This window comes from Sphaerodactylus townsendi, linkage group LG07 (assembly GCF_021028975.2).
Source record: "Sphaerodactylus townsendi isolate TG3544 linkage group LG07, MPM_Stown_v2.3, whole genome shotgun sequence".
In the NCBI taxonomy this organism is placed as follows: Eukaryota; Metazoa; Chordata; class Lepidosauria; order Squamata; family Sphaerodactylidae; genus Sphaerodactylus; species Sphaerodactylus townsendi.
Window position 1 is genome coordinate 85,308,522 of NC_059431.1, and position 20,322 is coordinate 85,328,843.

The following is a 20,322-nucleotide window of genomic DNA, read 5'->3' on the forward strand; positions in this document are numbered from 1 at the left end:
TATTTCTGAGATTCTAGAAAGCTGCTGCCAGTCAAGGAAAGAACAACCAGTAGTGTGACTTGGTATAAGGCAGGGGTCTGCAACCTGTGGCTCTCCAGATGTTCATGGACTACAATTCCCATCAGCCCCTGCCAGGGAATTGTTATCTATGAACATCTGGAGAGCCACAGGTTGCAGACCCCTGAAGGCAACTTCATAAGTTAAATTAGGGTAGCCATATATGTCCTGGGGGCAAGACATCTCCTGTGCCCAGTGGGCATTGCCTGCTGGTACTCCAGAGGTATTCCAGTGGCTGGCAAGAGAGATTGTTAAAAAATGCTGTCAATCTTCTCCAGGGTACCATAGAGTTTCCAGCAATTCCTTGACAGACATGACATTTTAATTCTCCAGAAATGCTCCATGCACCTTTTTTAAAACCACTTTTACAGACAATCACAAAAAGGGAAAGGGGTAGATGTAGGGAAGTTTTTCACACTGATGTATCTTCCCTGAAAAGATTTTAGCCTGTTGTCTAGGTCGGGTGGAACATGCTGCAATCAACCTGTGCTATAACTACACATGCTGCCACTCTCTACCTCTTTCAAGAAAATGATTCATTTTCAAAGGTTAGCATATCAGTATGCAGCCCACCAGCACATGTGTTGAGAGCAGCACACCAGGTGATCTTCTTGGCAACTGGGGCCAGATCTCCACTCAAGTAACTGAGGTATGGGAGGCAATGCTAATGTCAACAATGTGGTAGAAAGCAACAAGAAAGGCTTATGACCATCATCCTCTCTCAGACCCGCACCACCAGCAGCCAAATCCAAGGAAAATCCTGGAGATGGTGATAGCACCATGTGACTTGGCTTGTTCCAAGCACATCTGGACAAATATGACCCTTATCCTTGCACACTATTTTGTTAACTGGCACATCAACATCTTCACAGGTTGATGTTGCTTTTTTTCTTGCCCCTTGGACTTAAAATGTTTCCTGCCCTTGGGTTGGAATCTTTGTGGCATATCTTACCTGGATCAAACTGAATAAGTTTGGAAGGTGCTATTGTAAAATCCTTTCCTGATGAAGCTGTCACTTCAGTGACCTAAAAGAAAAGATTATAAAATTTTTGAAGACAAGCAGGAAGCCAAGATTGTGCAGAGAGAGGAGGAAGCTAGGTCTGGATGGGTCCCATGGATTCTAGGCCACCCTGTTTCATTCAGCTCCAACCTTCCAACTGAAGATAAGGATCAGAGAAAGTCCCAGCCATAGAAAGATGCATGATAAGATCTGGAATAGAACTGTAAACACACCACCAAAGTACACTGTAAATGTAATGAAAATGTCTAGCAAATCTAATTTAGTATTGAAAAAAAATCTACAAATATGTTCATAGCAAATGCCAGAGCTGCTCCATCGAAGGAGGTAGAGTGATCTCAGAAGTCACTTCACAATTGGCATGGGAATAAAAAAAAAGACTCTTTCCCTCCTTCTGAACTGCAACTAACAGCAGCTAGATGGAGGACTGGCAAAAGACTTTAACTGGGGAAAAAGGGAGGCAGGGCAAGGAGAGTGGGATCCCCTCTCCAGTACCATGGCCAGATGCAAATTATTCACTATCTCTCTCACAGCTGTTTCTTGAACTTCAAAGAAAACTTGGAAGATGCAGTCATGTATCTCCAAGACATTGTGTAACTTGGCTGTAAGAAATGACAGCATTTTAAAAAATGCATCATGTAACTGAAGTCTAAAATACTTTGCAATTTTCAAATGGTAGGCCACAAAAATATTCTGCTGTGTCACCAGAATACTGCCAGAAGTAGACATATAATGTAGGACACAAGGAAACTAGCATTATAAATGCAACCATCAGCCTCAGTATTCATTTCCTCATTTCCTCATGGATCACATGTACATACGTCTAATCAGGGCACAGAGTAGTTATGCAAATTAGTGATGGCTGCGCTCTTGACTTGAGGATAGAATCCTCATAGACGTGACACATCATCTTTGAGAACTGTGTATGTCTATGATGCCAGGGATGTAGGCATAGATTTTTAGGGGGGGGGGTTCAAGGGGCATGGCCAGGGCCCCACCTGCCCCTGGGGGCATAGCCCCGCCACCCCAAGCCCCACCCCTGGCCTCAGTGCTTATAAAAGTCGCTCTCCGAGGCGAGGGATGACAGACTCCCAGGCCCCCCCCCCCCCACTGGCTGGGAACAAATCTTTTGAATCTCCTAAGGTCATTTGCTCTTTGAGTCATGGGCTGAGACTCACAGGAAGATTGCTTTCTAACTTATGTTACGAAACATCAACAACCTCCACATTATTTTAATTAGACTGACAAGGTGGAAAGATGTCATGGAGCACGTTTCTTGTGCTTATGGTTATCAGACAATGGCTGGCCCGTGACAAAAGGTGGGAGATGCCAGGGGCGTGTGCTATGTGACATCATTTCCAGGGAAAACAAGAAGTGATGTCATGCCACCTGAGGAATTATCCGAAATGCCATGGTTTTACCACAGAGTTTTTAGCAATTCCTAGAGTTATTTTTAAATTATTTCTAGATTATTCTTGATCTGCTGCCCAGAAGTAGGACTTTCTTCTTCCTTTTGTGGAAAATCTTACCAGCCAAAATTCCCCTTCCTTCCTTATCCTTCCTTCCTTCGTCAAGTAATATCTGACTTACAGTGATCCCTGGTGGTGTTTTCAAGGCAAGAGATATTCAGAGGTGGTTTACCATTGCCATTCCTCGGAGGGCTCCCATTCAAATACTTGCCAGAGTCGACCTTGCTTAGGTTCTATCTGATAAGATCAACTTTGCACCACTTTAACATGCAGTAAAACTAAGATGTTTTATTTTCAAACCAAGTGTTGTTCCTTAAGAAAAGATTACCTTCACTGCAACAAAGGCAGAATCTGTGATGTGTCCCACTCGGGTGACTTTCAAAGGCAGAGTCCCCACATTTTCACATACTTCATAACAATCTTGTTGCAGTTCAATTTTAGACCACTTCAGCTCCAGACTGTGAGGAAAGGAAAAGAGAGAAGAAATTAAATCACATTGGGCGAAAAATATCCACAGCAATTTTAAAAACCTCAGCCAGCTGAGGATTTGAGGCAAGTGTAATTTCTTTCCTCAGCGTTATCTTCCTACTAATGTATAATTGTGTTAAACTGCCTAGCAATAGGAGAGAGACATGAGTAAGGCTTAATTTGAGCTCAGATTTACCACAGCTCAGAAATGAATGTTTTCCCCTAAAAGTTTAGTCTGACATTCTACTCTCTGGCATTGTTGATTAGGGGTTACTCAGGGAATACACATATATGGAACTAGATTACTTGCCTGTCTGTTTTATGCATAAACATTAGGTGACCCATTATAACTGTTTAATGAAATATTACTGACTACCTACAGATCTCTGTGCAAAATTCAAGACCTCGGTTGTGAATTCTAAATTGTGTGTCCAATATATCTGAGGGAATACCTCCTCCTCTGCCCATTCTTTTATGATCTGCCATCAGGACCCTGCACAAAATACCATCTTTGGTAGTTGGCAAGACTTGCAATTTTGTGAAACTCTGCCCCCCTGAGGATAATCATGTTCCACTCACATAAGCTGTTTCTGAGGTAAGATAAAATTATCTTATCCCTACTATCACAGATATTCAACATCTGCTTTTTTAAAAAAAAAAAACTGATTTGCCCAAGATTTTTATATTTTGTGCTGTTCTTATTAATATTTGGTATTGTATATTTAGAAGACTTCTCCCATCTAGGGCAGCCTATGTGAAACTTTGCAGAAATTAGGGAAAAGAAGACCTTTGCCATAGATCTATGTGCCCCAATGGCTACCTGTGCCTTCCTCAATATCAACCTACATGCAGAAAAATAAGGAAGACTTTAGAAGTGAGATTCACTACAGCTTCTTTTCACTATTTTATATTTAACAAATGTGGGTCTTCTGAAAAAGAAAAGTAGAATACACATGTACTGAATAATCAAAATAAATGGTATTAAAATATGTTTAGCATCTTGCTTTACATAGTTATCTGTTTTGAATATAGAATAACATTTGGGTAAATAGCAAGATACTGGTTATTTGTTGTTTATATCCTGATTTTTCTCCCCAAGGGGTTTACAACTTTGCTCTTCATTTTATCCTCACAACAACCCTGAGATGTTGATTAGACTAGAAAGAAAATGAGTAGCCCAGGGGACCCAGAGATCGTCACTGGAAGAGATTTGAATCAGGGTCTCTTAGAACCTGGTCTGACACTCTACTCACAATGCTAGACTGGGTTTACACATAAGAATTAGACTGGTTTACACCCATTTGGACTAAAACAGAGAAAAGTGACAAAACAAATTTAAAGGGTTGATCTGAATCAACAACATGATGTTCAAGTATCATCTAAAAAGCACAGACAGATTTCCTTCTCACTACTGTGAGCTATACCTCATGAGCTCCCAGACGTGTAGCAGCAATGGGGACATCTAGGGCAGCTTGTCCTGGGAGCTGCCATTGCCGTCACGTGGCATGTCGGGAGCGTGTCGGTGTGTGTCAGGGGCAGGAGGGGGCACACAGGCAGCTGTGTGCACTTCCCCCTCCCTTCATCCCTGTGAGCTCCCTCAGGTGGGGTGATTTCACAATATCATGATTCGCGGGGTGGGGGTGGGGGGGAGAAATAGACAGGCTTCCTAACTGGTTGTTCTACATATTTTCAGAATAGATTCTCCAGGACTAACCAGGTAGCTGCTCCACTTTTACCAAGAAGAAAGTTGTCCACATCAGAAAAGTGGCACACAGAACAGAAACTTGCTAAAATACTAGTAGCACTGTGTTAGGGGAAAATAGGTCTTGGCTTTGATGGCACCTTTTATTGTTGATGTTAAAAACCTCACTGAAAATTAATCCTTATATCTACCAGACTTCCAAAACAAACCAGAGCTAGAGTGACCTCTAGCTGCAGAAATGTGCATGTACTAATGCCTTCTCCATTCACAATTCAACTGAAGAATATTTTAGCATTTAATTTACAGTAAGACTTTTCCTCAGTAGACCATGCTGTGCACATGCTATTAATCATAGTCACTATTCACATTATCCCTACAGTGTTCCATAGTGAATAAAATGCTTGACGAGGCTTATCCTGTTCTGTGCAGCCTATCTGAGTCACCCACATTACTGTGGAGAGGGTACATCTTGGAAAAGAATATAAATCTTCTGGTGTTTGAAAGGGTGCACATATTGTGTGAAAAGAGGTCTCATCTGTTTCACAATCAGCCCTATTAAGCAGGTGCAAAGCTATGCAAACTTAAAATCCTCCAGGCAATTTAAGCATATGCATATAACAGTGGGAAGTACTAAAGTCTGCCTGGAAGCTGAAACCTCTGATTCAAAAATTCTTCTGAATCTCAGTTGTATGGGTAATGAGAAAAAACCAACTACAACATTTTTTCATGACTACTTCAACATCTCTAGAACTGATTTCCATTAATGAAAACAGGTTCTGGGGTTGAAACATGTTGTTGGATACAATCTTTATTTCCTGAAAGCTTCTGTGGTTAAATCTGATTGGCTTTATCAGACCAAGTCCTTTTGTTTCGTGTGAGAATGTAAACTTTTAGAACTAGAGATCTGTGTAATTCAAAAGCTTGTATATTCTTGTAAAATCTAAGATGTTCTAGTCAGACACAATCCATTATCTTATCCTGTTTTTAGGACATAAGAAACAGTCTAAATGGGATGCACAATCATATAAATGTTTTCCACAATCTGGTGTATTTTTTTTAAAAAAACCACAAAGTAGCTATAGCAAGTTGCATTTTGGAGCAGATGGTTACGGAGGATAAGGGAAGCGCCTGTGGACTAATTTTCCTCTCAAAACTGTCCCCCCAACTATTTACCTCCTAGAGGAAAAAACAGAGCTGGCACATTATAGTGGATGGTTAAACATGCTATAAATCAGGAAGTCTCAAGTTGACATATTACCTCTGGCCTGACCTCACAAAACCATGTTTTCTCTACCTCAGCATTTCCACTGCTATGTAGGGGGAATAACATTGCCTTTCCATAAAGATTACAACAAGATTGTATAGTGCTGTTGCTGGCTACAGAAAAGAAAGATTTTTTAAAAAAATACATTGTAGCAAGACTTAAAATAAGATGCCCAGCCGTGTTTCCTTCACTCCTGCTACGACTTCTTTTTAAAACTCTTTCCTTAATATAGGCCAGTGGTTCTCAAACTGGGGGTGGTGACTCTAAGACTCTCTGCATCAGTGTTCTCCATCTGTAAAATGGATAAATGTTAGGGTTGGGGGCAGTGGTGGGATCCAAAAATTTTAATAACAGGTTCCGATGGTGGTGGGATTCAAACAGTGGCGCCGCCGCACACATGCACCTCCAGTCCCTATTGGGCAGGGAGGTTGCTTTAGTAACCCCTTCTCAGCACTCAGAAAAAATTAGTCACTTCTAGAGAAGTGGTGAGAACTGGTTGGATCCCACCTCTGGTTGGGGGTCACCACAACATGAGGAACTGTATTAAAGAATCACGGCATTAGGAAAGTTGAGAACCACTGATATAGGCAGTAATAGCATCATCTCTGTTTAGTACATTCACTGAATTGGATCCAGCAAAGTATTCCCATAGATGTAAAAAGGTGTATGTGATTTTTTTTTTTTGCCCATTCTCCCCACCTGCTGCAGATCACGGACTTGCCCAACGCTGTTTTGGAGGGATCCCCCTATATCCCAGCAGCAGCATTTTGGGTTGCAGCAGGAGGGGGTAGGAAAAAAGCTTGTACTCCATTAAAATCCCACAATTCAGTGAAAATGTTCAGAGGATCCAAGCCAGTGAGTGGGATGACTTAAGGCAGGAAGCAAAACCAAAAAAAATGTTTAGGGAAAGAAAGTATTTACATTTGCGGTGCCACAGATATTCCATCAGGATTAGTAACTTGAATCTCCAGGTTGTCAGAGGTTCCCTCCCAGTACGGATCAATAATATAAAGTATGGTTTTGCTTCTTAAATCCTTTTGACTGAATTCTTCCTGAATAAATCCACCTGAGAAAATGGGAAATATGAAAAGAACAAAACATCTAAGTAGGAACTGTGTGGGTGCAGTTGGCTGTATTCAGATGTAACAAGCAGAAACGCTTTGTTTGTTAACAGCAACAAATCTTGGAAATCCTTTGAGTCATGCATTCCTTTTCATTGTTTTTGTGGGCTTAGAAACTGAGAACATCCAAATTTCCAACAGATCAGAATTTGTCATGATATCTGAATCACACGAAAGGACAGGTTGTGTGGTAACATACGAACTAGCATTCCAGAAGAGGATTAAACAAATTTTGGAATCCTAATTGCAGGCAAGAGAACAAACTGCATCTATTTGAGCTCCACAAGAACTTGTGGCTTGTTTGAGAACCAGGAAATCTTCATGCAAGGAAATGTATGCAAGCTTGACCATTTCCAGGGATCAATCTCATGATGATAAACCATGGGTTGTCTTTACACTGGAACAGAACCTGGTGGGAGCGTTAATAGCTTTATTTAAGTCCTTTATAAGAAAACCCATAAGAAATGTTGTGGACTTGCTGTTCCCAAAAAACCAATAAACCCATATACCCTAGGCTGAAATTCAAGGACTAAAATGTTGTTTTATGCCCTGTACCAGTAAAGCACTCAGATATGGCCCAGAGAAACAATCATACAAACCTTTCATATTAGCTTTTTCTCCCAAAGTAATAGGTCAAGGTGCGTGAGTACTAGGCATTACTGGTCCCTGGGATGACATCATATCACATCATTTACCAGGCAGACTATCTGCCCAGGGTGGTTTGCTGTTGCCTTTCCCAGTCATCTACATTTTACCCCCAGCAAGCTGGGTACTCATTTTACCAACCTCAGGGGCAACTTACCCAAGGGGCTGAGTGCCACACACCTCTGTGGTGTAGTGGCTACGAGCAGCAGTGGCATAGTGGCTAAGAGCACAGTGGCATAGTGGTGTAGTGGCGTAGTGGCTAAGAGCAGGTGCACTCTGATCTGGAGGAACCGGGTTTGATTCCCAGCTCTGCCGCTTGAGTTGTGGAGGCTTATCGGGGGAATTCAGATTAGCCTGCGCACTCCCACACACGCCAGCTGGGTGACCTTGGGCTAGTCACAACTTTTCGGAGCTCTCTCAGCCCCACCTACCTCACAGGGTGTTTTTTGTGAGGGGGGAAGGGCAAGGAGATTGTAAGCCCCTTTGAGTCTCCTACAGGAGAGAAAGGGGGGATATAAATCCAAACTGTTCCTCTTCTTCTTCTGTGGTGCCCCACTCAGATGCATCCTGCCTGGCCAAGGCCTGCTAGAACAAACATTGCTCCATCATGACTGGGGTCATTCTGGGAGTGGAGTCAACCTTAATCAGCCTCCAGAGCTCAATCAGCTCGAAACTGCCAAAAGAGATACACCACGATTTTTGTGGTACATCTCTACGCTCCCCTATGGGGGACATTGTGGTGAGTTTTCTTTTTCAACTTTTTTGTGCTTCCTGTGCCATGGGAAAGCCCTTTGGAGTTGGCGGGGCAGTAGCTGAGCAGCGCTGTCCCTGTCGGCACAACAGCTCTGGATTGGGCTATAAAAATCTATTGGTGCTGCTTTGAAAAAAAGAAAAAAAGTGTTTGAAGGTGTTTGCACTGAAAGTAGTTTTTGTTCTTCCGGAAATAACTGTAAGGAAGTTTTAGAGGGTAATTGTGTCAGTCTGCAATAGAAGAGATAGATGTGAATCTTGTAGAATGTTAGAGACCCAACAAGATTTTCAGGGTATAAGCTTTTGCGATTCAAAGTTTCCTTCATTAGATATACTTGTATCTTGTCCCTAAGGGATTACTGGACTGAGCTTCCTCAGAGATATAAGAAGAGCATGAGATAATGAATCAAAATAAAGAATAAATCACTGGTTGGTACTTGGAATTTATCCATCTTTGCAGAGTTCTAACTGTATCTTTCCTGACAAAGCTTTGTAGAAAACCTTTTTTGCTCTGTTACAAGTCTATTTTAAAAGGAAGATGTAATGCTATTCAAGAAAAGATGTCTTAAACAATATTAAAATGAGGTGAACTGACTCAGTACCTGTTGTTATATTTTGCAGGTAGCCATATTGAGGTCCCCGTAAAATTCTAAAAATAATCTGGTCGTCATCAACACCATGATTTGATACCTTTAGTGACCTGCTTGTAATATAAATGCCATAGTTGCCATTCTTCAGAAGCTCTACATCTGAAGCACAATGAAGGTGGACAATTTCTGGTGATGTTTTTACTGCTCCATCCACCTGGAACAAACATTAAACATAAGTATTAGTAGTCAAGTGTTAAACTTCAATCAAGAAGAGAAGAATCCAGTATATCCCTCTTTCTTTGGCCTAAACAGCACAAGCTCTACTTTAGGGAAACAAATATTTGTAATTTTTCACAGTCAAAACAAGGGGTCTGAAGGGTACTGATAATATTAATCTAATCCTACACTTCCTGGAAAACTGAAACATGGTACACATACAGTCAAAGGTGACCTGATTACTAGAAAAGTTTGCATGAGGGATATAACTCAAATGAATATTAGAAATGTACCCCAAAATGAGTGGGGTATTTCCAAACAGGATAATTTGGTATAAAAATAGTCCCAGCTATTCTGGTCACTAAAAAAAAAAATGAAAATTGGGCCTCTAACAGTCAAGACTCAAGACATAAAGATTTACATCTAGAGGAAGTTTGCACAAGCAGTTAGGAATGTGTATTTATGTTTGTAGAGTACATGCTGAATACATTAACTTGTGTATAATGTGTTTCTGGAACTTGCCTGAATGATGAATGCCAAAGGCTCTACTTGCACCTTGCCATTTACAATGAAGCCTTCATTCACTCCATCTGTTGCCACAAATGTAAATCTGTCGATCCGAGAATCCCCTCCTCCATGTCTATAAGCAACATTCAGATTGTCCACATCTTGCTGGCTGAAGCTTTGCTGCCCCAGCCCAGACTCTCTGCTGTACAGTTGTCCATATTGTGGGAGCTGTGCTAGGAGAAAGGAAAGGTTTTGTGGAGCCGTATCTGGGTCTGAAAGCTGTAGAACATCTGGAGAAAGGAACGCCATAGCACCTTCAAGCAATCGTAACCCTTCATTCTTGACCACTGTAGGAAGCGCCCGGTCTACTGTTTCCAGAAGGATGTCAAACTTTCCATGTTTAATGCTTTTCCCGTTGCTGATGACAAATCTGGCAAAAAGAGGCAAGGCAGCCTTCAGCATGTGTTCCTGTTTCACCATCTACTGAAATGAAATATAACAAACACCTTTACTAAGGGGCTTGCTTCTCAGTAACTTCAAGATACATTTTGAGACCATGATAAAATGGTTCTTGTGAAGCACAAACTCAGAAACAGCATTCTAAAGATTTATGAACCAAACTAACTCTGTAAATTAATTGCAAGTTGTTGGAAATGACATTGTGGATGTGTAGACACGATACACATTTTTTTATATTCTGGAATATATATTTTGGGGGGCATGGATTGAACAGGGAATTACGTACCATGCTGCTGCTTTCACTAGAACTTGTTTTCCACAGATAAACTTATATAAATTCTTTAAATAAACTGACGGCATGCAACTGATATCTGCACTGACTCTCAAGAGTCTGGGAGTGATTCTTGATGCCTCTCAGACACACACACTGATGCCTCACACATGCCTCACACACAGATCACACATATTGCTCACCTGGTCTTTTATCGTCTTTGCCTGGCAAGGCTGTCTGTCCCAAACTAACTTGCTACAGTGATCCATGCAATGGTCACCTCTAGACTGGACTACTTGCTCTTCACAGGGTTACCCTTGGCCTACTCCAGAAACTGCAGCTGGTACGAAATGCAACAGTACAGGTCCTGACCAAGATTCCATAGTGAATGAACATTTGACTGGTGCTCTGCCAGATTCATTTGTTCCAGGAGGAGTACTGAATTAGGTTCATGGTGCTGGTGCTTACCTTTAAAGACCTAAATGATCTGGGGCCACTGTATCTATGTATCACACAATAAACTGCAGTTGGCAAACAACAATCTACTGGTAATCCCTGGCCCAAAAGAGGTCCAGCTGGCGTCAACCAGGGCCAGGTTGGCCTTTGTCCCATCTTGGCCTTTGTCCCATCTTGGCCTTTGTCCCATCTTGGAATGCTCTGTCAGATGAGACCAGGACACCCTGCAGGACTTGATGCAGTTCCACAGGTCCTGCAAGGTGGAGCTGTTATGCCAGCTTTATGGTTGAGGTCAAATTGATGGAAATTGTTTAATCAATGATTTCCATCAATGTGGTCTTTCCTCTTCCACTTCCTTTCCCCCGTGTTATATTGTTAGACTGCTAGATTATAAGAGCAGGCCATGATAAACCAACATTTTTAGTTGCCATGTGTTAGAGCTAGGATTTTTAATGGTTTTGGTAGTTTTAATTTTTTTTTAAAAAAAGTGTTATATTTTGCTGCATTTGTAAATTATTGTGTTTTATCTGATGGAAGCTGCCCTGAGCTTGTAAGGGGAAGGAGAGCATACAAATGGAAGAAACTAACTAACTAACTAACTAACTAACTAACTAACTAACTAACTAACTAACTAACTAACTAACTAACTAACTAACTAACTAACTAACTAACTAAGGGCTGGTTCCCATAGTTGACTGCAGCCTCCATATTATCATTTGGGCCATGCATGCACAGTGTTGAATGGAAGGCATAAAACATGAGGCACAATTACACATATTCTGATGCACGGAATTGCTATAATTATTGTGACTGGGGGAATATATATTTGGCCCCTAAATGATTTCAGAAAAAGTGTGTATTGGTGATTGTTTGCCCTTTTATTTTTACACATTATTCACATGACCTTCCCACAGACAGGATTTCTGAAGATAAGCACATACAAGCTTGAAGGACAACTAAACAACATGTTTCAGTGTAATGTTTAAGAACGGCAGTGAACCAGGTTTGTTTCCCCACTCCTAAACAAGAATCCTGCTGGGTGAACTTGGGCTTGTCACAGTTCTCTCAAAACTCTCTCAGTCTCACCTACTTCACAAGGTGCCTGTTAAAGAGAAGGTTATTGTAAGTCACTTTGAGCCTCCTTTTAAAAAGAAAGGGAAAAATCAGGGTATAAAAATCAACTTTTCTTCTTCTAAATCAAGTGCCCCAACCCTTTGACCTCTTTAAAATTGGAAAATCTGATTTGGAGTGGGGAAATTGAAAGCAGCGAAACAACAGATGGAGAAAGGATACTTAACCCCCTCCTTACTTGCTACTTATCTGATCCCAACTGTCCCTAGACTGGGATTTTGACCATTTTGTTCTCTACTCTCAATTATTCCCTTTTCAAGTAGCTTCTTCAGTTGTAAAAACAAGTGATTTGTTTACCAAGGGGCTCGCAAGGTCTCCAGGGAAGTGTAGTTCCCACCAAGCTGTTTTCAGCCTCAAGTGAACAGGTCACTTTTCCAGCCTGCACTTTCAGGCTGAACTAAGGTAAGGGGGGGGGAGCTGCGGGGGACGCCACAGGGGGGTGAGGGATGATTTTCTGCCCCCCCCCCAGGCATGCGTCCTGTTCTATGTGCACCTTCCCTGCCCCCTGGTAGCTCTGCCTCCGGTTGCAGCCCCTTTTCTTCATTTCACGAAAACAAATAAAAGAGATTTTTGTTCCATTCACTTGTATGGAGTGAGGTGAAAGGGCTGATTTTGGGGAAAAGGTGGGGCAAATTATCCATGGTTTTCCAAAGAGCCTGTGGGTGAAGATTCTCCCCTCTCCCCTGCCACCACAACATTTTTATAGTTAGTATTGTGCCACTGGAATCCTGATAGTAGATTGTACTTCTAAGAGTCTTAAGGCTGGCAGTAGTGAACAGTGTAAATATATTAGCATTGCTAACAGACTCCTGATTTACAAAGGTCCAGAAAGATCATAGTCCAAAGCTGTAATAAGTAAAGAGACTTGGCAAACAGCAACACTGATGAGGAGAGATGTTTGTGCCATAAATTTCAAAGGAAGGCTAATAATTGCCATGCAAATGGTGTGCATAGCTGGGTTCTCCCAGACAACGAGGTTGTTTGTTTCAAGAAAATACCACGATTCTTTCCTACAGCATTCTGTTTATTTCACACTTAGTCCTGCCCCATGTTTCCCCTAAGAATAGGAGACAGCCAACATTCTCATCACTCTGATAAAATGTGTGTGTATATGGGGGGATAACTCTGAAGCTTAGTTAGGAAGGCAAGTCACATGGTTTGATTTCACCATTACCAAGGTTTTCTTGCTTCCTTCAGTTCCATGGTGATAGAGCTGGCTGCAGGACCCACCATCTGTCATGGCATTTAAAAAATAAAAATGGAATCCAAAATAGAGCCAGCTCATTACAAAACTGAGCCGGCGTGTCAAAATGGAGGACATTAGCATGTTCTTTTAGCATCCTGCTGCCAGCATCTGATGTCAGATTGCTAATCACTTGAAGTCATCTGTCCAAAACAAGCACTGCCAAATCCCTCTTCCAGGCCAGCAGCAACAAACAATGCCGAGAGGTTTATGATGGAATAAAGTGCCTTAACGGACGGTAAAAATCTGATCATTTAAACCCCCCATTTAATTAAATGTCACCAGCCATTGGTGTTTTATTTTTTAATAATCTGCCACAGTATTTATATCTCAATATATAACCAAATTCTTTGCCAAATCCTAACAGCCAGGAACACCATTTACTGTGATTAAAACAGACACACATATCTTCCTTTCATTAAAATAATCTGTCAAAATGTGCGGGTTTATATCCTGGGCATTTTCATTTGCAGGATTGTACTAGTTTAATTACAGATGTCTGTGTGACACGCACATGTTCTTCTACTAGGTTAGTTAAATTGGAACAAAAGCCCTGGTATCTACTCTGGATCTGGCTTTAACTGCCACTTCTCCAAAGCTTAAAATATTTTACTTAATTGAAAAACAAAAAAATTGTAGATAAAATGTACAAACCAACAGTACAAACTGTCAAAAGAGTACAAATCACAGACAAGACACATATTTTGTCAATTTCCTAACATGTTTTTAAACCAAATAATGATTGAACTAGGTCAAATGTAAAACTATTACATCTCATTAGAATATATAAATTTAAAATAAATTTAAGATACCACAGATAGTGCTGGTTTCAGAGGAAAAAAAATCTTAAATGAGTTGTTTGAACCAAGATGCACCCATAGAAATAAGTGGTGTGCATGCTGTGTAGTGTCTTGTACAGGAGCAAATTCTAGTTAAAAGAACATATGCAAAATATTCCACACATGCAATGTACTACAATTCATATGTTCATTAATTCATATGTTCATCCCTATTTTGATAACTATTAAAGCACAGTAGTTTGAAATGCCCCCCCCCCCCACACACACATCAGATTTCATTCTGATATCTCAGTGTTCAAAGGAGGTGCTACATTACAGTGTAGCTTGCTTTTAATAATTAGTTGTAAACAGGTGCAGGTGTCAAGGTAGTCATAAGAACCGAACCTTAAATTTATACTCTCAGTTTCATTTGGACAGCTCATAAGAATAACTGTTGCACAAGCAAAATTACCAACAGAATGCTGAACCTCAACCAAGATCCCACTCTATTTTACCTGACCAGTTCTAACTTTATGAATCTAAGCCTAATTCAAAGTGTGGTGGTGACTTTTAAATTCTATATGATTTGGGAGTGGAGACACCATCTCCACCTGCACTGCACACTGATACCTTCACTGGAAGACCTGCTTTGTGTGCTGCTGCCATCTGAGACGCAGCAAATGGCAAATGAGACAGAGCCTTTTAAATAGTGGCACTTAGACTTCAGACCTCAGTTTCCAGGAGCCACAGTTGAGCTTTTCTTTATTTTTGGACACCTGTAAAAATGCTGTATTTTTAGCATGCATTTGGTCTGGATAATTACCCTATTTTGATACACCTCAAACTGCTTTACCTTTGCTATTCCTATTTTTGGTGTTTTATTGAATATTGATATTTATTGATTATTTTACACTGCTGACAACTGCATTGAAAGGAAGGATATACAACTTTAAATAAATGGCAGTGAACCAACATCTTTATCTTACATCAAACAAGAATATCATTGTGCTCATAGTAAGAATAAAGAAAACACTGATATCCAGCCAATTTTGCTAATAAATAACCAGATATGTAATATATTCTTCACAACTTACCTGAACATATCTCTTGGAGCAGCTGCCTTGCTATTATGGACATAGCAGACCACATGGTTTGCCACATCCATTTGGCTGAAACTTGTAATGGGAACTCCAGGATAGTGGACATACTCGATCTGTCCATATTGTGGTGGAGATGTTATCACATAGAGGAGCTCCTCTGGTTTCTCAGTACCATCAACTGCATGAAGGACATCAGTCATCAAGTGGCCTCTGTCACCTTTCAATACAGTCAGGGGTCTTATAAAAAGTGCAATGTTTCCTACAGGACCCATGAAACATGAAGAAACAATTATTTTGTTTAGGAAAAGACCATAAGGCAGGAAATGTTCCATATATGTGACAAATACCAATATGTCGCGATCAAGCCTTTAATCATGTATATTGAATAGAAAGCTTTTCCTCTCCCTCCAACCTGCAATGACTTTTATATCATTCAACCCCTGTTCACATACAAAACTAATAAAATCCTATTTAGACATTGCTCATATACTCTCAACCACACTGAGGCAGGTTAGGAGGAACTGAACAGTACTTGGCATGAACCAGCCTGTATCTTGTCTAGCAGACTCATTTCAGATCTGTAAGTTGTGGTAGCAAGAGTTATGGGCTGATGGATAGGCAAAACTCAACACAGGTATTGTTCCAAAGATGTGATAGCAGAAAAGGGTCAGGACCCATCAAATACAAAATAGGTCTGAAAGAAGCTGCACTCAATAGGCATGAAGCAGTCTAAAGTATATGTAGTACTGGCAAAGTTCCAGCTTCAACTGAGGAGTAACACCCTCCCTCAGTCTCAGTATGCTGTAACACTGTGTAATGAATTATCTTTGTGCATGTATTTTGGATAGTTTGGTATGGTATGACCACTGGAGTAGAGTCATTTGGGGCAGAGGCGTAGCGCCAATGGGGCGGGGTGGGGTGCAATGGCCTGGGTGGAGCCGCAGTGGAGGTGTGGCCAGGTCACTGAGGTGGCATGGCGGGGTGTTTCGGGGGTGTTCTGGGGTAAGGCGGGCTGCGCCACAGCAGGGGTTTCCCCTTGCTCTGCCTCTGATGTGGGGAGAGATTGAGCATGTGTGTCCACCTTCCCATTTTGGGGACACCTGTAAGGAGTGCTGGGGTTGAGCTGTTCAGTGATATGCTTGGCTTGGGGGCTGTCAGTTGGGTCTTGACCTTAAGTGGCTAGGGAACCACACAGGTGTAAGCTCACATGCAATCCCAGGACTCGCTATTCTATAGTGCTCCCCCAGCAGGAAGACTGAGGGAAGGTGGGTATCATTGGTCAAGAGGTGGGTTGTCCAATGCTCTATGTCATGCCAGTGCTCCTAAGATTGTATTTAACAAAGCTGTGGTCCATTTTCACTCCAGCTGCATTCCCTGGTTGGTGTTTCTCCCCTTGTCATTTGCTACCTCTCCTCCTCTGGGACTGCAGTGTTAGAACTTCAGCTAAGAAGCTTTAAATTGAGTGAACTTAGTTACTTCACCTTTCTGGGCCTCCTGAATAAAATCCTCAGTCTTACAACATTTAGAGAATAGCTCCCTCCTTTTGAGATGAGCTAGACTCAAGACCAGTAGCACCTCAGAAAAGAACTTTGTCTCCTGAAATTTTATAACCTGAAAGTTTTGTTCATCTCTTAGGTGCAACTAGACACAGATCTAGTTCTTCCCTCTGAAATTATTCTTTTGGGAAAGAGACTGTGTTAGAATGTCCTGAGCTACTAGGGGGACATTCTGTTATATAGATCAATTTCATTCTTGGAGTTTCAGGGTGAGTAATGGATTTTATACCTCAGTTCTAATTTGTGGTGGTATCAGTGGTATGAACCTTCTCTTCTAAGGAGGACTTGTCCCACTCTAGGGCTGTGCTAAGATAAGTTCTGATATGAACTGGCCATCATATCATGGTCCTTTCTGCACAGCAAGTAAAACATCTTGGAGATGTTTTAAAAAAACTGTTTCAGCTTTTTTTGTCTGCAAAGCACAGACAAAAAAACCAATGTCAGGGAAAGTGATTCTTGTTCCCATCTCCCCCCCACTAGCTTTCACTCACACCTGTCATTTTCCCTACGTGATTCTGCTCCCCGCCCCACCCCCCCCACCACTTGGTGAAGGTTTTCCACAGAGGTTTTCTCTGCTTGCAGCTCATCCATGCTCAACTTTACTGAAAAAATTACATAATTAAAGTCTGTTTTGCCTGGCGATCCTGCGCACATGTCATTTTATGTAATTAACAGAACAATATATTTTACACAATACAAATGTAATTATAAAAAACGAACAAAATCCAAATTATGACTGAGTACATGTGGCTCATATGTCTAGAACTGAAAAATGAGTAATGTTTCAGTCTGCAACAATATTTTTAAGATCCGCTCTGTAATGAGAATGTACTTTGTATTTAAATAAGGCACAAAAATAAATGTGTTTGTTTATAATCAATAAAATATTGAACAGGTGGAGTCTCTGTATGGTTGTGTCCTATTTTGGATCTGTGTTCAGAAATCCTTAATTTTAAAGATCTAGAGCACATTCCAATGTAATGTTTGGGGCAAGGGCATCTTATGAGATAAACACATCCCTTGGTCTAACAAGGTCTTGAATTGCCACTAAAATTCTTTATGAGGATGTTTGAATTTTTTAATATTCATGGACAAGCTGAGATTAGAGCAATGTCCACAGGGATAATGTCCTGTAATTATGAATCAAGCAAAACAATTAGCAACAAGGCTTACAAATGAAGATTTCTTTGAAACCTCCAGGATTGACTTTGGAGAAAAGCCATCAGTAAATATAAAAAAAAATCACCCACCCAGGAAACTGCAAGAAAATGGATAGACTCTTGAAAGCTACTATCATGGTGCTACCTTCCAACAAACTGTTCATGCAGCCATATTTTATGTGATCACACGGGAAATTTCAACAGTGTGAACCAATGTTTAGAAATAATAAAGCAAGTGTAGTCTATGGGAAGATCAGGAATTTAAATACCTTTTTCCATGCCTTTAATAGTAATAGAGAAAACAATGGCTGGGGATCTGTTGTTTCCATCCCACAAATGAAACATAAAACTGTCGTGCTCTTTTGAGCCAATTGTTCCTGTGTGCACATATCTCACAGAGTTCATGTCTATGTCCTCTTGGGTACACTTCATTCCATTTTGGAGAGTCACCCAGTCATGACCCACCTAGAAAGAAAAACTGACACTAAATAAATATTGTTTATTATTCAGATTTTCCACAAATTATTCCTGTGGTAGGTGATCAAACTTTGATATATCTGGGGTGTTGTGTGGTTTCTGGGTTGTATGACCGTGTTCTAGTAGCATTTTCTCCTGATGTTTCGCCTGCATCTGTGGCTGGCATCTTCAGAAGAGAGCCTCTGAAGATGCCAGCCACAGATGCAGGCAAAATATCAGGAGAAAATGCTACTAGAACACGGCCATACAGCGGGGAAACCACACAACACCCCAGTGATTCCACTCATAAAAGCCTTCAATAATATTTTGATATATCTATCCATTTCATTTTGCCCTCCTAAGGATTAGGCTGGACATCAAACAAATATTACATCTGCTGTTAGGGTGGGGCTCGATAAGCTCTAGTTCAGTGGTTCTCAACCTTCCTAATGCCGCGACCCTTTAATACAGTTCCTCATGTTGTGGTGACCCCAAACCTAACATTTATCCATTTTACAGATGGAGAACACTGATGCAGAGTCTTAGGTGACCCCTGTGAAAGGGTTGTTCAACCCCCAAAGGGATCACGACTCACAGGTTAAGAACCGCTGCTCTAGTTGTTAGCCACTGTAGCTTAGGGTAACCAACTGGATAAAAAAAGCCATGATGCATATTAAGTGCACTGAATATAAGGAAAACACCATAGTTCACCTCCAGGGTCAAGCATATTTTCTGTGAACAACTTCACTTGAAGGAACCCCACTGGCAGCCATTTCTCTGACGAGAATAGACTATCTAACACAAAATTGTTCTGAGGTCCAAGATGAAAATTATCTTTTTCCTTTGCAGTGCATTTCAAGCTATAAATACATATTTAGGAAAGAGCAGGATTAAACGTGCATCCTTCTAACACAAGAGAGCAATTTTGGTTTTGTTGTTGTTGCTGAAATATGAATATGAAAATATGAAATATGAAGATATGACCTTGAGTTGAAGATGTCCTTTTTCTGGGAATCTTTCAAATAAATAGTAAATTTGTTCCCTGGGAGTGTCTTTATCTTCAGTTGACAGAACAGCGCTAGAAATAATTTGGGCTTCTCCCATATTCACCTCTATTTCACCCTTCCTGAAACAAACAAACAAAAGACTTCTCATGCATTGTTTTGTTTAAAAAGAAGAAAAAATTTAGACAGGAAAAAAATTACTCAAAGAAAACATCCCACCCCCTTCACCTACAAGTTTCAAATACAAGACTTGGTTATGGTAATGAAATTGATTAGTGAAGTTTGCAACAAAATGAACTGTGTAATTACCACAGTTACTACATGCAGTTATAATAGAGGTTCTAGATGATATCAGCACTGTTCTCCCTTTTTTTCCTTGTAGTGGTTCCATTTTTTCCTAGGAGCTGGTTTCTTGTAATTTTGAGTGTGCGAGAGTGCAGAACAGAAACACAACCACTCTCTGTGCTACTATTTCACAATAATCTAACCTGTGTTTTGAGGTGTGTTGAAAAACAGTTCCAATTATCGGCCTTCAAATCGCTTGCTATAGTGGCAATATTGTACCATCTTGAAGTGGAATCATTTTTCTTTCTACCATTTAGTTATATTCTCAGTATCATGACACAATAGCACTAACTAATATAAATTAAAAGAAAATTAGGTAGGACACTCTTTCTCTTATTCTAGCAGAGGCTTTCTTCCCATATCTTCTCGATACCATGTTGTCCCAAGAATGTTTGCTGCAAAATACAAGATTCTGAGATTCTTCTGTACAGCTAATGGTACTGTATTGTGATGGTCAAGCCAAAAAGACAGAATGACCACCAAAGGGTGTGCAAAGATAACGAGTGTTTTAAAACAATCTTTCAATTGAAATCCAGAAAGAACTTGTTGCATTGT

The 20,322-nt window shown here is 40.7% G+C and overlaps 1 protein-coding gene across 3 annotated transcripts in view; it reads right to left on the minus strand.

Moving 5' to 3' along the window:
• The window catches only part of FREM1 (FRAS1 related extracellular matrix 1), an 89,949-nt gene that overhangs the window by 18,053 nt on the left and 51,574 nt on the right, over positions 1-20,322 (minus strand). The window contains exons 22-29 of one of the 3 annotated variants that reach the window (XM_048503924.1): positions 19,403-19,544; positions 18,232-18,427; positions 15,241-15,505; positions 9,823-10,237; positions 9,097-9,298; positions 6,900-7,044; positions 2,873-3,002; positions 1,010-1,082 (exon numbers count right to left, since the gene is read on the minus strand). In XM_048503924.1, the coding sequence (XP_048359881.1) occupies positions 1,010-1,082; positions 2,873-3,002; positions 6,900-7,044; positions 9,097-9,298; positions 9,823-10,237; positions 15,241-15,505; positions 18,232-18,427; positions 19,403-19,544 (1,568 nt within the window). Of the gene's footprint in view, positions 1-1,009; positions 1,083-2,872; positions 3,003-6,899; positions 7,045-9,096; positions 9,299-9,822; positions 10,291-15,240; positions 15,506-18,231; positions 18,428-19,402; positions 19,545-20,322 lie in introns of those variants that run through there. The other 2 variants (XM_048503926.1, XM_048503925.1) reach the window with 2 other exon arrangements.